Source organism: Pseudonaja textilis, chromosome 2, assembly GCF_049901715.1.
Source record: "Pseudonaja textilis isolate UNSWEBS1 chromosome 2, rPseTex1.2, whole genome shotgun sequence".
Lineage (NCBI taxonomy): Eukaryota > Metazoa > Chordata > Lepidosauria > Squamata > Elapidae > Pseudonaja > Pseudonaja textilis.
The window spans coordinates 203,026,510-203,045,413 of record NC_141991.1 but is presented as its reverse complement, the minus strand read 5'-3'; the positions used below and the strand labels follow the sequence as shown (position 1 = coordinate 203,045,413).

The window sequence follows — 18,904 nt, the reverse complement described above, 5'->3', positions numbered from 1 at the left end:
TATAATTATCTCAATTTTTTTGTAGCAATATGAATTACTTATGCTGGATCCAAGTAATGATATCAGAATTATAGGAGCAATTACAATTGTTGTTTTATTAGGCATCTCGTTAGCAGGAATGGAATGGGAAGCTAAAGTAAGTAACTATGATTTTTAAAAAGATATAAAAGTGTAAAGTAATGTATGAAAAATGTGCAAAACAATATGCATATGTTATAAAAACAGAACAAATATTCAGACATCTAGCAAAGAACATTCTTGCAATAACTTTATCATATAGTTGCAATATAGAGATTGTTTACATTTTCTGTTAACATAGTTTTTCCATTAGAGTAATGGGAGGGAAGGATTCTTCAAATGTGACTGTTGCAGTCCTAGAGCATAGTATCAGATTTTGTTGTGAATAAATAATTCAAACAACCATTAAGCTTTGTGACAGTTCTGTGCCCCCCAAAAGAAAATTTATAATTATATGGAAGATGTGTGTGTGTGTACATAAAATTTATATATATAATTTCAGAAGGAGGCAGTTAAAACTAGTATTTTTTTTAGAATGCCATGACCCAAACAGATCCTAATAAAATATGTTTTATATAGGATATATTATTTGCATTCTATAAATCTAAAAAGATACTATCCTAGTTTTAAATACTTAAGATCTTAATATGATTTACTTCAAAGAATTAATATGCTTAAGTTGCTTTTATCAAATAGATGAATTATCTTCTAGGTGAATTATATCTGTTACAAAACACTTTCAAGCACAAGCTTTTCTATGTCTCAATTGAAGAAAGGTTGACATATCTAAAGAACTGTATAACATTTATATGACTGCCTACATAAACGAAGTGATCTGAGCAACTCCCCCCCCCCCAAGAAAATCTAAGAAAATGACTACATATTTGCAATACATATGCCTACATAAAGTGAAGAAATAATAAAGCGGTAAAATAGTGATCCAATCGTAATAATACTGGTACTATCATCCAATTTCAGACTGTTGAATTTAACCTTTTGTTTCTGTTGTTAATACCTGTTTCTGAGACAGGTTTTTGACACCTTTGAGTAATTAGATTATAACAGGTAATAAAATAGGTAAACTATGCTTTTAAATTTATGCAATATGAAAGATTATTTTTGATAAGCAGATGGCATTAATTAAAAATAGAAATCCCAATTTTATCATGTATATGTCACTTAACTAGTAGACTGATATATCTAGCGTTGGATTTAATTTGGAGAAATGTTTTATATAAATATATTAATCACTTGATATTAACCACTTGAAAATTATAGGCACAGATTGTTCTGCTGGTGATATTACTAGTAGCTATTGCTGACTTCATCATTGGAACATTTATTCCATTTGAGAACAAGAAGCCTAAAGGATTTTTTGGTTACAAAGGTAAGACAAAAAAGCAAGTAATTTCTGTAAATAATCTTTCCTTTGCCTGACCCTTTCCTGCTTTCAGTACAATCACATTGCTTTCAGTGTGTACAAGAGCAAATAGCTTGCTCTCTTACAATCCTATCTTCTGCAAGATGGGGGGAAAAGAATAAAATCCCCCAAAGGTCAGATTCAGGATGTGTACTGTCTATAATGGGGATCATGTGACTGAAGGATATTGCAAAGGTTATAAATGATTGTAAGTGGGCTATAAAATTGTTTTTTCTAATTTTAAACAGTGATCTAAAGAGTTCAATAAGTGAGGACTACCTTTGTTAGAGGCGAAAGGTACCTAATTCTTGAATGGAAGCATATATTACTCTCATATCAAAAGAAGATTCAGACTTGCAACAGATTAAAAATTATAGACCATTATCGTTATTGAATACAGACTACAAAATATTTGCATCAATTATTGCAGAAAGACTAAAGGGATTTCTAAATCAGTTTATACACTCAGATCAAAATGGCTTTCTACCTAAGAGACAAATCAAAGACAATATGAGAGTAATTCTGAACACATTGGATATGAAGCACATCCAGAGAAGCAAATGGCGTTGAACATTTTAGATGCACAGAAGGCATTTGACAATGTGAAATGACAGTTCATGTTGGCATAGTTAAAAGAGATGGACTTTGGGGAGCGATTTATTAAAATGATCAAGGCAATATATCATAAACAAGCCACAGAAGTGATGGTAAATGGAAATATGACTGAAAAGATTTGTATTAAGAAGGGTACAAGAAACATTAGACAAGATAGGAAGATAAAAGGTATGGGAATTAAAAGGAAGAATACAAGTTAAAGGCATTTGCAGTTGATTTAGTTTTTATTTTAGAAGATCCACAAGAAACAGGGTTGAAATTGATGGAAAAAATAGAAGACTATGAAGATGTGACAGGATTGAAAATAAACAAAGAAAAAAACCCAAGATTTTAATGAAGAATATCACAGATAAGCAAAAAAAGGATTTAATGAAGAGATTAGATATTCAGATTACCAAGAAAATAAATAATTAACAGCAAATGTGTAACTATTAAAGAAGATAATTATTATAAATTGTTACAACAAATTAAGATAGACTTGGAATGGAAAGGTTTGCAATGATCGTTAACAAGAAGAATAGCCATAATTAAAATGAATATACTACCAAGATTATTGTATCTGTTTCAAACAGTCCGGATAAAACTGGAAAAAATATTTTAAGGATCTGAATAAAATAATATTAAAATTTATATGGTAAGGGAAAAGAGCAATTAACTTAAAAAAGAACAAGGGGAGGTTTTGGACTGCCAAACTGGGAATTATATTATCAGGCTGGGGTATTAACATGGATGAAAGAATGGATTGTACTGAGGAACACAAGATTATTGAACCTGGAGGACATGATTTGCAATTGGGTTGGCATGTCTTTTTATGTTATGGGAAAAATAAGATACATGGTTACTTTCAAAGACACTATATAAGAAATGCTTTACTGCTAGTATGGGAGAAAATTAGAGAACAGCACTATTTGAAAATACCAGTTTGGCTTTCAACAATAGAAGCACTTATTCATCCAAATGTTTTTAATATGGGAAATATTGTTAGGTACAAAGATACTTTGAATGAAAAGGGTGAGTTCAAAATTAAACAAGAATCGGGGGAGCAAGAGATCAAAGTAGTTTGGAATTCACACATACAATGCAAATACAATTTAGATATGAAAAAGATGCAAAACTATATGGTTTTTATGTTATTGCACAAGTTATTTGTACCCAGACGACACACCGTTAAGTGAAAGGTGAAAAGTATGTATTTTAAATAAAATAAAAAACACACACACACACACACACACACACACATAAATGAGGACTACCTGTAGCTGTTTCTAATCAATATGTCTACTGTAATCTTACAGGAATTCTTGTGAATCTGAAAATGATTAAATTAATATGTGCTTTAGTTAATAATGGGAGAAAAATTACAGGTAGTTGAAGGATACACAGATTTGGTGAAAGATTGTATTTGATAAAAAACAGCACATTTTTAAAGGTCCACCTTACAGTTTGTTTTTTTAAGTATTACATAATTTTTTAAAGTTTCATTGTAGTTTCTTCGGTGGAATAATAAATACAAAGTTTATTTGACAACAGAACATTAAAATAATTCTTTTTTATCATTCTTATTTAATAGCTGAAATATTTACAGAAAACTTTGGACCAGATTTCAGAGACGATACAACTTTCTTTTCAGTATTTGCTATATTTTTCCCAGCTGCAACAGGCATTTTAGCTGGTGCAAATATCTCAGGTGATCTTGCGGTGAGTGATGTTCAGTTATTTTGTCGTTATTCAATTCTTGGAGTGTTCTTGTGGTTCATAAATTCCATTTTTTCCAGGATCCTCAATCAGCCATACCTAAAGGGACACTGCTAGCCATCTTAATCACTACAGTAGTGTACATGGGACTAGCAGTATCAGTAGGTAAGCAGTTTTCACTTCTAAATGGTTGGAAGTTTCTTGATGTGTGTGTGCATAATTTTCATAGGTTGGTTTTTACTATTTGAATTATTGTTTATGCTTCATATAGAGACAATCATCTTATAATTTACCAAATACAAAATCTATCTACATCTATCTATATGCAATCTATCTGTATGCACCATCTTAGACCAACCTTCTATGTTGTAGTCTACTTGATATTACCAAGTATTTATACCTCTATATAGTCAGAAAAGGGTAAGGCAAGAATAATATTATAAATATTGTCTATACTTGTAAAGGAGAATAAAGGAACAAGAAAACTCAAACTGCAGTACAAGGTAAATTAGTTGTTTAAAATTTTCTAAAAATAGATTATAGATATTTTGAAGTTATATTTGTTTCTTTATAACACGTAATAGCCATTTCAGTAGAAATTCTCCCCAAAGCCAGACATCGCTTTTGCTTTTTATGGTATTTATGTTTTATGTTACTTAAATATTTACACTACCAGTATAAATTTATAGTGTAGGTCATCTACTTGGGTTTCTAAGCAGTGCTTAGCTGTTGAAAATACCAGATTTGCAGTATAGGATACTAGAGCCAAGCATACAGAACATATCTTGTTAAGGAAATTATTAAAAAGTTGAATCAAAAAGAAAGAAGGGTCATTGCTAAAGACCTATATTTCTCCTTCATAACATATAAGACAAACTTTTATTTAAATAATAATAATTTGTTAAATTAGATAAAACAAACATAATTTTACCAGAGCTTAGTCCATAGGGGTTTTTTTTACACTTGTGAGAAGTGTTGCTTCTCTAAAATTGCTTAAAATTAGATTTATGAAGAACAATCTTAATTACTAAGACAATCTGATAAGTGTATGTTCATTCTTGGTAATATTTTTTACCTAGTTCATAAAAAGTTTAAATGATGTGTATATGGCATTTAAGAATCATATCATTCAGGAATACAGCATTTTCACAATTCTGTTTCCCTAGTAGCATAGAAGGTAGGATGGGGAGATGAGGCCTCCCAAAATCCCCCTTCCCCTTTCTTTCCACAAATAAAATGTCAACCTTTTTTCCATGGACCCCCTTTAAATATTTTTTGTGGCCACAGACCTCCCAAAATTTAAATCATAACATTTCCTCAAGCCTTCAGGGATGGCAGGGATGACATTGCAAACCCCCCCCCCCCCGTGGTCAATGGACCACAGGTTGAGAACAACTGTTCTAGTAGATTCAATTACTCATTTGAGTTTAAGGCTATATAGACTGAAACAAACAAATTTACACCTGCTATTTTTATCATGGTATATGTCTCGTTGCAATTGCAACCTCCACGGATAGTGGTGCATGTTTGTGAATAAGTTCATCTAATATCACTAGACACCAAGAACAAAGGATTTGTCAATTTTCCTTTCTCTTTTCCAGTTACTAATTTGTGTTATATGTTTTATTTAATTGCTTGAATTTATTGGGCAACCAACTCCAGTATTTTGCATGTATTGTAAAACTTAACAATTTGCAGTATTCCAAAGTTTAAATACTGGGAGGAAAAGACAGTTTTCAAATATGCTTGTTTTTAAATCATTTTCTTTTTGTTTATCTTCCATAAACTGTCTTTACCTTCCTGTAGTTTTACTACATTGGAAACTCTTCAGATGATTGGGATACATCTCCCATAGTTTTAACAGACGTCTAGGACAGGGGTCTGCAACCATAATCACTCAAAGAGCCATTTGGACCCATTTCCCACAGAAAAGAAAACACTGGGAGCCACAAAACCTGGGGTGGTTGTGGCCAACTTGACATCTGTCACTCCCACTCAGTCACATGACCACCACCCCCAACTACGCCCACCCAGATGGTCATTAGGGTAGAGAACGAGAGCCACAAACCCCTTTTGACCTTTCTCTCTCCCCCTCTCTGTGTCTTTCTCTTTCTCTCCTCTCTCCCTCTAGCTCCCCCTCTCTGTGTGTTCTTTGTGTATGTCTCCTTCTCCATCTGCCCACTCTTTCCCTCTCTCTCTCTCTGTATCTCCCTCTCTGCATCTCTCCCTCTCTGTCTCTCTATCTCCCCCCCATGTGTGTCTCTTCCCTGCTCTCCCCCTCTCTGTATCTCTGTGTGTGTTTCTCACCCCCCCAATTCTGAAATGAGGCATCGGGCAGACCATGAGGCACTCTCGCAGTGCCTTGTGCAGCACAGTGAACATTAGCGCGCTTCACAATGGGGTAGATGGAGTCCCCTCCTCCTCCTGAATGTAGAGCCATAATGCGACCCTGTCCCAATCACTCCTTGCAACAGGACGTGGCTTACAGCTGTGAGCCCAAGTGACAGGAGACAATGGCTACCTGAGTGCAAATGTGGTGCGAAAGCAAGTACAGGGCCACTTCGCTCCTCTGCTGTAAAACTCTGGCCATCGCCTTGCCGTGTCCCCCACCTGCAGCTCTTCGGCTGAGTGCGGACGGCACGAGCTCCAGCCTGAAGCAACAGGAGGCAGAGGTGCCTAGAGCACAAATGTGGTGCAAAGGCAAGTCCAGTGCCACTTCACTCCTGCATTAAGGCTCCGGCGATCCTCCTCCTCCTCTTGTGATCCCCTGGCCAGCTGTGGTGGGGTTGCAGGGCATGCATGAGCAGGTAATCCTAAATCGGGCTTGCCAAACCCGGGCTTGCCAAAGCACAGCAAAGGCATACAGGGTGGGTGGGTTGACTGGCTGACGAGCATCTTTGGCGAGGGCATTCTTGCTTTCTCTAAGCCTGACTCTTGGGGTGGGCATGAGGTTTGGCAGGGCCAGCCCCCTTTTTCTGCTGCCCTAAGCTTCTTAAAGCCACAGCTGGGTGCTGTGGGCCCATCCTCCTTTCTGTCGTCCCATTCTCCAGGATCCCATTCCTACTCCACCAGCTGTTGTATTAGGAAGGCTGACATCAGTCGTGGCTGGGTTGTGCCAGTATCTCAGGGCAGAGAGCAGGTTGCTCATCTCAAGCAACCGAGGCATGCCCAGCATCAACAAGGGCCGGAAGAAGCCCCGGCCGCTTCTCCATCCCCCACTGTCACCCTTCTCAGGCCAGGTGAGGAGTGACTGGGGAGGCCGAGAGGCAGGGCCACCCAGTGATGTGACAGGGAGTCGCAGCAGAGGGCCCAAAGAGCCACACGTGGCTCTGGATTCGTGGGTTACCAACACCCGGTCTAGGTGATATAATACACTCTCAGTTTAAAGAATAGAGAATCCTAGTTTGTAAATAGTTTTTAATTACTGCACGTAAACACTCATGCCTTGGTCACCCTCCGGTTGGGTTATTGCACTATGGTTTACATGGGGCTATCCTTGAAGAGTATTTGGAAGCTACAACTGATACTGAATAACAGCAGCATAGATATGTCATGCCCCTGTCGGAGTCTGAACCCAAGGAGGAAGTCGAAAAGCTGACAGGGAGTGGGAGTGTGGCTCCATTGGCTGTGGAGGAAACTGGGGAAGGGCAAAATCCGGCTGGGCAGAGCAGGAGAGAGGTAGAACAAGGGAGAGGGAATTCAGAGAAAGACCCAGGCCCACACCCTCTTCATCCTCAGGCACGCAGGGAGGAATGGAGAAGAGAGCAACATGGGTTGTGTGGCTTACAGGGGAGAAAAGGGCCCTAATTCCTTTCATTAGCTGCAGCTGGGAACACAGTTTATAAAAAAGGCAAGCTGCGTGCGGCAAGCTGTTGGGAGCAAACGTGATTTTATCTTGTATTGTCATGGTTTATCTGTGTTCCTGGCGTCTTCCCAACTGTGTGAGTTTTGCGATGCTTTCAAGCCTGAATTACTCCTGCCCTGCCAAACTAATTACTTGAATTACACATTAATTACTTTAATTACACATTCCATAAATGTGTAAGGGTAACACTATTGAATTGCTCGAGGAAGTCCTTGACATTTCGTGTTTGTTCAAAGTTACAACAGCACTGAAAAAAGTGACTTGTCACTGTTGCAGCATCTGCATGGTCACATGATCAAAATTCAGATATTAAGCAACTGAGTCATATTTAAAACGATTGCAATGTCCCAGGATCATGTGACCACCTTTTGCAATCTTCTGACAAGGAAAGTCAGTTGGGAAGCCAGATTCACTTAACAACCATGTTAATTTAACAACTACATTGACTCATTCAACAACTGTGTCAAAAAAGGTAATCAAATGGGGCAAAATTCACCTAACAAATGCCTCACTTAGCAACAGAAATGCTGGGCTCTGTTGTGGTCAGAAGTCAAGGATTACCTGATAGACTTGTAGGGCCGGTGCATTGTGCAACAAGGTCACATAGTGTAATAAGATTGGGACTGGGTTAGGGACTTCTGTGAGATGTGTTTTGTGGGGGGAGCACGAAGGAAGGCTCAGCCAATCTCATTGTACACATGTTGTACTCTGACAATAAAGGTAATAATAATAAGAACCATGTTACTAACTTAACTGCAGTGTTTCACTTAACGAATGTGGCAAGAAAGATCATCAAATGGGGCAAAATTCACTTAAATGTTTCACTTAGCAACAAAATTTGGGGCTCAATTGTGGTCATAAGTTAAGGACTTCCTGTACACATATTGTCTTCCCTAGTTAGATTACAACAATATTAGTTTCCTACCCCTTGTAAAACAGGTCCAAAGAATTTTAAATTACTAACAGACTAAATCTATTTACAAACTGTTAACCTGTCATCTATAGAGCATTCAGAAAGTATTCAGAACCCATTCACTTTTGTCAATTTTGATATGCTGCAGCCTGATTACAGTGATTGAAATTCATGTTTTTTCTCATTAATCTATGCTCAGTAAATGACAAAGTAAAAATGGAAGATGACAAAATAAAAACAAAAGTTTAGAAACGTCTGTAAATGTATTAAATATACTATATTAAAAACAAAATAGTTAACAGAAGAACAGTAGTAATACAAAAAAACAAGATTAAAATTCCAAAACCCTCTGTCTACCACAGTTTCTTAACTTTCCCAAAACATCCCCAAAATTAATCCTGGTTAATCCTGGAGCAAATATCCACAATTGTTCTTTTAATACCATCTCTCATCAATGCTTTTTTTTGATTGAATGCAATAAATCCAATTTCCAAAGCCAGTCTATCTTCCTAAAATAATCCAGATGAAATTGTTCCCTAGTTAAATGTGATAGATTCACATTTCCTTCAATCCACTTTTAAAAAAGCAACTTACAATTTACCCATCTAGACAGTTTTCTACTCTATATAGAAGTACAGACTTGGAGTTGAGGAAGATATATAAAGTTGACACTTATTTCTGTGTCCATTTTTCTTCTCAACCAATCTACTGCTTTGAAATTACACCCTTTTTGCCTCTTAATGTTTTCCACAGACTCTGCTATTTCTGACTAGAAAAACTCACCTAAAGATTACATGTTGCCAAGCAGATATTTTTTGTCCCAGTGTCAGCCTCCTTCCCTCTATAATCCAATATGTTGTTGGTCAATGTAAATAAACAGGACAGGGAAAAGACAAAAGAACAGGGAAGGTATTTTCTGGATATCTCATTCCAAGAAGTTAATGAAGTTAAAGAGAACAGCCAAATAGATCAAAGAAGAAAAGCAGAATAAAAAAAAAACACAGATAGGGGGTTAAAATAAATCAGCATTCAGTCAGCCAATTTAACCTTTAAAGATAAAGAACAAAACAAAATGTGGAAAAATGAAATTAAAGCCCAGGCTTGCTTACAAGAACTTTCTGCTGATAGGAAGAGATGGAGAATAGACCAATGACTTTCTGGCTGCGCTTACAGGGTGTTGGATCCCTCCTCCCATGTGGGTCCGCAGCTGTCTAAAAGTTCTCTTGGATCATTCCTAGGTGCCTCCGCTGAAATCCAGGAAGCAACACTGCCAAAGAAGCAGCTTTGGCAACAAAAATAGCAGATTGTCAGCAGGGGAGAAAAAATTCCCTACCGGGTAGCAGCCATCCTAGGGAGGAGTAGCTGTTGCTATATTTATGAAAATAACAAAATCTAAATGACCTTTTTATAGGAATGGGTTAAGATAGATGTAAAATGTGTATTACTGCTTGGTAAGTAATCTCTTTATCTACTTTGCTAGGTTCCTGTGTTGTTCGGGATGCTACCGGGAAGCTTAATGACACAATTGTTAATGAGCTGACAAACTGTACATCAGCAGCTTGTAGACTGAATTTTGATTTCTCTTCCTGTGAAACAACAAAATGTTCTTATGGGCTAATTCATGATTTCCAGGTAAAGTACCATTTCCAATCCTGGGAATTCTTTGAGGGAGGGAATTATCCATATTATAAACAATTTTACAAAGAAAGATATTTTTGTGTTAAAAGGATGTGAAATCAAATATTTAAAATGGAAAATGTTTCTGTTATTGGAAGTTTGATTGAAAGCCATGCTTTTCTATATTTTTGTCTTGGCGGTTCCTTTTTGTTGTCACTTTCTTCATATACTATCAGATTTTCTTTCTATCTATCTATTATCTATCTATCTATCTATCTATCTATCTATCTATCTTTTTCTATCATCTATCAGATTTTAATTATTAAAATCTAATACAAAGAGAAAGTGAAAGGTTCAGAGGAGAAGAAAAAAAGGAAAAGGGAAGAAAAGAATAGAGAAAAATATATGAAATAGTGTGTTCTATCTTCATCATGTTCATCATAAACATTTTTGTAACTTTTCAGCCCCTCTTAGCTTACAATCTCTTCATCCTATATTCCATCTCTTATCTGTAACAAATCCATAAACCATAATCTTTTCAGTCCTTACATCAGTAAAAAGTCCATTAAGGATTACCAGTAATAACATATCTTGTTTTGACCTTGATCAAAAAAAACCTTGATCAAAAAACTTTTATATTCTTTCCTTTTAGTTCGAAATCTTAATTTTTTGTCCATTCAAATAATGTTGCAAAATTTGATTTCATTTCTTCTTTGTCCATTGTCACAAGATTCTTGAAAGTTTTGACAAGCTTTTTTGTAAATCTAATGTAAAGAATTACCCAGGTCACTCTCTTGGTTTATTATTTTTATTTTCCTTTTTATTATTAAGCATCAACATTAGACTTAGAATAACTTTATTGTCACTTTAAATGTACACTAATTGGCATATATTAAAATGAAATTTTGTTGCATACATCTCTCAAAGTGTCACCACTTTGAATCTACACTACATAAACATCAATAAATAAATAAATATGCATATACTCACATGCCCACATATATTATATGACACAGAAAAAGAACACAGTCTACTTTGGATTTATACATGTACATGGCGAGAAAAACAAATCTTGTGAGTTTACCAGACAGATGTTACGGGAACAAAGCTGTTACAGAATCAGGTAGTCCTGCTAGAAATAGTTTGAAACCTCCTTTCAGAGGGGAGTAAGGGGTGTGTGGGGTCTCTTAACAACGCTTTGAGCTCTAAGCACATAGCTCTTATAAGCAATATCGGGAAGCGAGCTTCCTATAATCTTCTCGGCTGTCCTTACCACTAACTGTATGGATCTTCTATCTGAGGCAGTCTTGCCACCAAACCAAACAGTGATGCAGTTTGTTAAAACGCTCAGTCGAGCCTCTGTAAAAAGTGGCCAGGTCAGAAAGAAAAAGAAGTGGTTTCCTCATCCGATGCAGGAAATGCAGAAGCTGTTCTGCATGCTTCACTAAGAGTGACAAGGGGAAACCAATTCAGATCATTAGTTATCTGCACCCCAAGATACTTAATACTGTTGACCACCTCCGCAGCTGCAGCCTTGATACTGAGTGGAGTATGACTATGTTGGCTTTTCTAAAATCTACAACAATCTTTGTTTTATTAATGTTTAGAACCAGGTTACTTTTATTGCATCAGTCCACCAGAACCTTCACCTCTTCCCTATAAGCATCTTCATTATCGTCCTAGATAAGTCCCACCACTGCCGTGTCATCCGCATACTTCACAATATGATTCGTAGCAGATTTGGCACAGCAGTCGTGGGTCATCAAGGTGAACAGTAGTGGATTCAAGACACAGCCCTATGGGGAACCTGTACTCAAGGAGGATGGAGTTGGAAACTTTTCTTCCAGCTTGCCCAAACTGGGGTCTATAAATAAGGAAATCAGGTCTCCAATTACATAGAGGAGTATTAAAACTTAATAGGCCCAGTTTGTTCACCAAATGCTGAGGAATGATTGTGTTGAATGCTGAACTAAAATCAACAAACAGCATTCACACATGAGTATTCTTCTCCAGGTGCACCAAGCTTTTCCATGTCATTTTTATAATGGTCATTTGTAGCTCCATTTCTATCCATATCTGTCTTGTCAAGTAAAACTTGTTCTTCACTTGAAATTTCTTCCATAATATTTTTGGGCACAAACTATTGATAGAAACAAACATTGCTATTGACATTGAAGATACTAATTTGATTCCGTGTTTCCAAAAGTCCCCTTCAGTATCTATCCCAGTTAATTAACTGTTAATTAATTAACTGTTAATTTTCTCTTTAACTAAAATCTTAACTTCCCTCTAGTGTCCAATTTTTAAAATTGATTTATTTTCATTTTAAAAAAATTCTTAAACTTTGATTAAAATTTTATTTCATTAAGGATTGAAGGGAAAGTCCTGCATGCACCTAAAAAGCCTGTAGGGCTCGAAGTGGTGAGAAATGGATCACAGGATGTTTTGGGAGTGGATGGAGGCCTTGAGAGGGCCTGGGCCTGCACTAAGAGGCCTGAGGTACCACATGCTCTGCTTAAAGACTATTCATTTAATGACAGCATCAGAGGAACAGGGAGTTGGGTCATGAAGCGAGGCCACCTTGCTTAAGAGTCATCATGACATGCAACCAAAGTGGACAGATTTCAGTATGATTGTATTTTGAGGATTGTCTATACTCTTTTCTCTTCCTATTTTCTGCACAACAAACCTGTGAGGTAGATTGAGCTGAGAGAGAGTGACTGAATCAAAGTCACTCAGTCAACTTTATTTGTTTTTCCTTCCTTTTTTTCTTTTCTGTAATAATAATTCCAGGTTTAGTTTTGGCAAACACTTTATGACTTCATGTTTTCAAACATTATGAGGGCATTGAGGCCAAACAGAGCATGCAAGAAATATTTTAATTAGAAATATTGGCACTGAATGTTTTTTAGGAAGTTGCATTTCTTTTATAAAATTTAAACAGTTTTAAAGCTATAATTACTTTGTAGTTGTTTGAGAATAATAATCTCATTGATAGCTCATATATTACCCCACCATTTTACAGCTGTTTCAAAAAAAGAATTCTCTGTGTTAATTTTTTCATGAGAAAAAACAAATACATTTAAATAAAGCTCAAATAAGTCTGGTCCTCTTCAGAGTTTGTATTGTAACTGGAACCAAGAACTTGCCAGGATTACAAGGGTACTGAATAGTAACTAACCCATAATGGTGAGTTAGTGTTAAGAAATATCACAAAAATATTGTTTAAAATATAAGAATTAAAACTACTGTTTGAAAGGGATATTATCTGCCTATCTGCTGTCTCAGTAATCTTGGTAACTTGAGTTTGGCTCCTTCCAAAAAAACCCAAAACAAACCAATTCATTTATGAAACAGTTTAAAATGTTTAAATGCAAGCCTTGCTTTCAAAAGTCTTAATACAGATTCCATTTTCATAACAATAATTCTTTCCAGCGAACTATTTTCTTATTTCCTATTCAATGTACAGGTAATGAGCATGGTATCAGGATTTGCCCCACTGATAACAGCTGGTATATTTTCTGCAACCCTTTCTTCAGCATTAGCCTCTCTTGTCAGTGCACCTAAAATCTTTCAGGTAAGAAGGATTGTTTTCATTGTTTTCTTCAAACATTTTCTCAGCTTGCTTTTAATTTATGTAGTAAGTCTTCATTTAAAAAAAGGCCATATACCTAATAATGCTGCCTGCTTTGTCTATCAACTATATTGTCTTGTGGCTAGATTGTTGATGATCTGTACAGTTTTAATGTTATTGAAATTTTTATTACTGCATATATGTGCTTGGCCCTTGTCTTTTAAGATTTAATGCCTTGAATGTTTTTTCATATGTCCATACTTTAATTGGTCATCTCTTTTGATCCTAGGCGTTGTGCAAAGACAATATCTATCCGGGTTTTCTGGTGTTTGCTAAAGGCTATGGGAAAAATAATGAACCTTTACGAGGGTATCTTCTCACTTTTTTGATTGCTCTTGGATTCATATTAATTGGTTAGTTTAAATGATATTTCTATACAAAACTTTTTTAAAAATCTGAATTATATATATATTCTGTAAATACATTCTGTGTATTTATACCTTTTGCTATATTCTTAGTAAGAGATATTTCAGCTTGATTTCAGTTCTAGAGTTGTCTCATCCTGCTATCCCAATTAAATGCAAAAAGCTTTAGCAGAAAAGCCACTTTTGCCACCCAAATCCAGATTGCATATGTCTGCATATATGAAAGAAGGCAGTCCTTTTAATTTGCAGCACCACTCTTGGAAGTTCTGTCTGTCTCACTATAAAAGACTACAAAGAATACAAAATCAAAAGAACCACCAATTCAAGTAAGGAGCTGATTTTCCATAGCAGTCTGCTCAAAAAAATCAATATGATTATGTGTTTCTGTCTTTGCAGCTGAATTGAATGTAATTGCTCCAATTATCTCCAATTTCTTCTTGGCTTCCTATGCTTTAATTAATTTTTCCGTGTTCCATGCTTCACTGGCAAAATCACCAGGTATGGATTTTATATTGATCCTAGTCAATATAATGGGGTCTTTTTAAAAATACTTTTAAACAACAATGCTAATTGTACACCCTTTTTTTAAATAAACGCCAACAGGCATAAAAAATAATTTCCAGCTTAATCAGATTGCAAACAGCAATCTGAATTGCAAAAGTTTGGAGGGTGGGAGAAAAGCATAGTATTACTATACTATTTTGTTTCATTTTTGATATATTTAAGTACATAGCAACTGCATATATGAATGCTGGCAAATTTATATAACAAGTTTTTGTTTATACAACATATTAACATGTGGCAATGAAAGGATAAGTTTTATATATGTCATAAAACATGTATGCTTATTAAATTTTTATTTGCTTTTGAATAGGCTGGCGTCCTGCTTTTAAATACTACAACATGTGGATATCTCTAATTGGAGCAATTCTCTGCTGCATAGTTATGTTTATTATTAACTGGAAGGCAGCACTCCTCACATATGTTATTATTCTAGGACTCTACATTTATGTAACTTACAAGAAGCCAGGTGGGTACATCTTTTTCAGCCAGTTGGATATGCATGGTTCCCCCCTTTACTGCTACTTCACACGAAACCTAATGTTAAGTTTAGGTGAAATAAATCAAAATCAGAATTTGTCTATATGGTAAAATTGAAACTTTCATTGTTGCAGAGTAACAGTTTGTCAAGGGAATCAGTAACAAAATGAAATAAAGCACTATTTTTCAAATAATGGTTGAATAGTTCAATTGTTTTATTATATGTTTACACAGCAGTCTTATTTTGCAAGACTTTCTTAGCTAATATGCCTTCAGTAGCTTTTCTTTCAGACCAGACTCTCTTAAGCTTCATCTCAGCAAAATTCACACAGCTTTGAAGAGAGGCAGTAAAGGTTTTCTTGATTACATCTGGGTTTTAAAATCAATTCATTTTCCATATCTTTTTCCTTAGGTTTCTTTTTCTTAAGTTTCTTTAGCCATTAAACGGAAATCTGATACTCTGTGCCTTGAAAGTTCACTATTACCTCACAGTATAGCTTCTTGGCTTCCCATTGATTACTTCTGTCCTCTGGGACTTTTTCAAATAGGATTCTTATATCTTTTTCTTGAGCTCAGATTACCTCATCACTTTCTGAAACTCTCCAGAAATGCCATTCTTTTTACCAATTAATATTTTACTCTAATTTCTTATAGTTGTGTCCTATAATCATTAATCTACAGTTAAGATTCTAACACTTAGAAACTTAAGCTAGTGTTTTTTTCTAATAAATGTACCCTTGGTAACTATTAATTATCCTTCACATTAAAATTTGAAGAATCCCCATTCCCTCTTTTTATTTAGCTATAAAAAATATAAAGAGACCCTTAAATTTGAAAAAATTGCATATCTGATTATTCTTGGAACTTGTCTGAAGAGAACATGTTATGCCTCCATAATATACTATATTTGATTATAAAAATAAATTTTAGGGTCAAGTAAATTACTAATGATGATGCCTATGTGGTTTATTTTTTTTCTTAATGAAGTGCTAAGATAATGTACCTTAATATATAATTTTTGAGTCGGGTTGGGATGTGGCTTGCCTGGTAAGTAGAAGCATGAGTATAATATTCAGTTATGTTTCCTTCAAATTAAGATTGCTATAGGGCATTTTCTGTTTCAATATTAAAGTTGTTTTTTTGCAGATGTGAACTGGGGTTCCTCAACTCAAGCTTTGACTTATCTCAGTGCTTTGCAGCATGCTGTCCGCCTTACTGGTGTTGAAGACCATGTAAAAAACTTCAGGTAAGTTGGAAAATAGTAATCGGTATATTGCTAGACTTGAAGTATAAGAACAGTGGTCTGGGGAGAAAAAAATATTTTTAAAAAATATTTGGAAAATTAGTGTTGGTTGGCTTACACTGAATTAGAATAATCAAAATGTGTTGCTGTTGGTATTGGATGGTTAGGATACTTCTCTATTGCTGATTTGGACTAAGCCTTCCTTTGACAAAGCATATAAGTGGCTAGTTTCTAGCTTCACTATGTGATACTGTTATGAATCACAGAAGAAGAATTTTAAAACTTACTCAGTTTTTTTATTAATTGCAATCTCTCAGAGCTGGTAATTCCAAGTAGATATGCAAAGGCCAATATGTAGCAAAGGTTCATAAATTAGTTTTTATATGCAGCTGGGAAAGAGATATTTTTTTCTGTGGGAAATTTGCTTAAATAGTAGTTGATGACTTAATAATAACATCAAAATATTATTTAGTTCTTCTATCACAATACATCCTTGTGCTGTATTTGTCTCCTTTGTTTTGATGTTTAGACTAGTCCCTGACCAATAGATTAGGTCAGAATCCATCTCCTTATTTTAGTAAATATATATGTAGGCCATATTTTTCACTTGGACAATATTATTCAAGTCCAGTATAAGAGAGTCTTGATGTTACAAATAAATAACAAATGGTGATTCCAGTCACATGAAAAGTATGATGTTAATTCCAAATTGTTTTCATGTGCAGATACTGCTTAATGACAACATTTTAACAACAGTTCAGATTGGATTGCAAAAATGTACATGTTAACTGTTGTTTGAATCTAAAATTAGGCCACAATGCCTTGTCATGAGTGGTGCTCCAAACTCACGTCCAGCTTTGCTTCATCTGGTCCATGCCTTCACCAAAAATGTGGGATTGATGATCTGTGGTCACGTACATAGGGTAAGTCTCTAAATAATTGGCTATACTTCTCAAAAAAATTATTTCTGTCCTGTTGTAATTTTTCCCTTTCCCCTCATTTATCTAGAAGTCTAAGATAAAGCAAATTGCATGAAATAGAAGAAATGAAATAAAACATATGGTGATACTCTAGTTACGGTATCAAATAAATATTTGTTTAACAGTTTTATCTTTAAAACCATCTTGATTCTTAATAATCATAAAGCAGGTAAAGGTAAAGATGAAGAAATATTCTTCTTTTCAGATAATTACTTTTTATGTAATGTAAATAACAGTGACCATTCAAAGAATACTGTTGATACAAAGACAATACTGTTGTCAGTCAGTATTAGAAATAACATCTGTAACATGATACAATTTTCAAATATTACTTCAGGTATGGGCTAAATTCAATTTTTAATAAGTCAATTTGTTGCTGGAAGTTACAATGTAATCATGTGTCATAAAACACTAAAATGTTATTAAAGTTTTGCATGTTGCCATTCTTATATTATTTTTATTTTTAAGGATAATGTTTGTCTTATGTATGTTTAATAATGTTGTAATAGAAGCATGAAGATATGATGTGTTCTTGGAGAATGAGTTTTGTTTCCTAGCTACTAAGGAACAATTTGACAAGCCTAGTTTGTTTAATATTCAGATACCACAGTACACAGAAATACTTGAGTTGCAAAAGGTTTTAGGTATGCAGTTTCTCATACCTTGTGAAATGGGTAACTTCTCTCTTCTCTCAACTTCTCTCTTCTCTCTTCTTCTATTCATGCTTTTAATCAGGGTGCATGTCAGTACTTTAGTCAGGGTGCACACACCAACCACTACCTCAATGCCCAATCCCACCACCCAGCACAGATAAACTCCATGGCCAAAACACTAATTGCCAGAACAAACGCCTGGCAGACAAGACACACAAAGACTGAACTATGCACCATGACTAAAGTACTGACAGCCAACGGCTTCCACAAAAGCAAAATCATAGGCCTGATCCACAAAAACACACCGAGAAATAATGGAGACCTGGAAGATGAACAGACCTATGGACATAAGAGGTACTACAGACAAAATCAGTAAGATACTACACAGATATCACATCAAGACTGCCTTCAAAATAGACAGAAATATAGCAGCCATCCTAAGAAACCCCAAAGATAAAATTGACCTGGAAAACCAAGGCATATATGAAGTCCCCTGTGCATCATGCCCTGCCACATACATTGGACAGACCGATAGAAGAATAAGTACCCGCCTGGATGAACACAAAAATGCAGTAAAAAAAGCTGGAACACACTTCCTCACTAGTCCAACACATGAAAGCCACATGTCATAGCATCAACTTCAATAGCACCAAAACCCTAGCCACTATAGAAAACCCCAGCTACAGAATTATCAGAGAAGCCATGGAGATTGAAAAAAGACCTGAAAGCATGAATAAAAGAGATGACTCTACCAGATTGTCAATTATCTGGAAGCTTGCACTCTCAAACAAAAAAATCTCCACACCACAAGCCAAGCAAACACCTGGGCATAAACAGACCCCCCC

General features: G+C 35.5%; 1 protein-coding gene across 3 annotated transcripts in view; it reads left to right on the top strand.

Annotated features, from left to right (window-relative positions):
- Positions 1 to 18,904, top strand: part of SLC12A2 (solute carrier family 12 member 2) — a 65,375-nt gene that overhangs the window by 28,511 nt on the left and 17,960 nt on the right. For all 3 annotated transcript variants that reach the window (XM_087926890.1, XM_026703956.2, XM_026703954.2), the window contains exons 7-17: positions 26 to 136; positions 1,297 to 1,405; positions 3,624 to 3,751; positions 3,829 to 3,913; positions 10,007 to 10,158; positions 13,613 to 13,720; positions 14,007 to 14,130; positions 14,539 to 14,640; positions 15,017 to 15,172; positions 16,330 to 16,429; positions 17,238 to 17,349. In XM_087926890.1, coding sequence (XP_087783016.1) covers positions 26 to 136; positions 1,297 to 1,405; positions 3,624 to 3,751; positions 3,829 to 3,913; positions 10,007 to 10,158; positions 13,613 to 13,720; positions 14,007 to 14,130; positions 14,539 to 14,640; positions 15,017 to 15,172; positions 16,330 to 16,429; positions 17,238 to 17,349 — 1,287 coding nt within the window. The remainder of the gene's footprint in view (positions 1 to 25; positions 137 to 1,296; positions 1,406 to 3,623; positions 3,752 to 3,828; positions 3,914 to 10,006; positions 10,159 to 13,612; positions 13,721 to 14,006; positions 14,131 to 14,538; positions 14,641 to 15,016; positions 15,173 to 16,329; positions 16,430 to 17,237; positions 17,350 to 18,904) is intronic.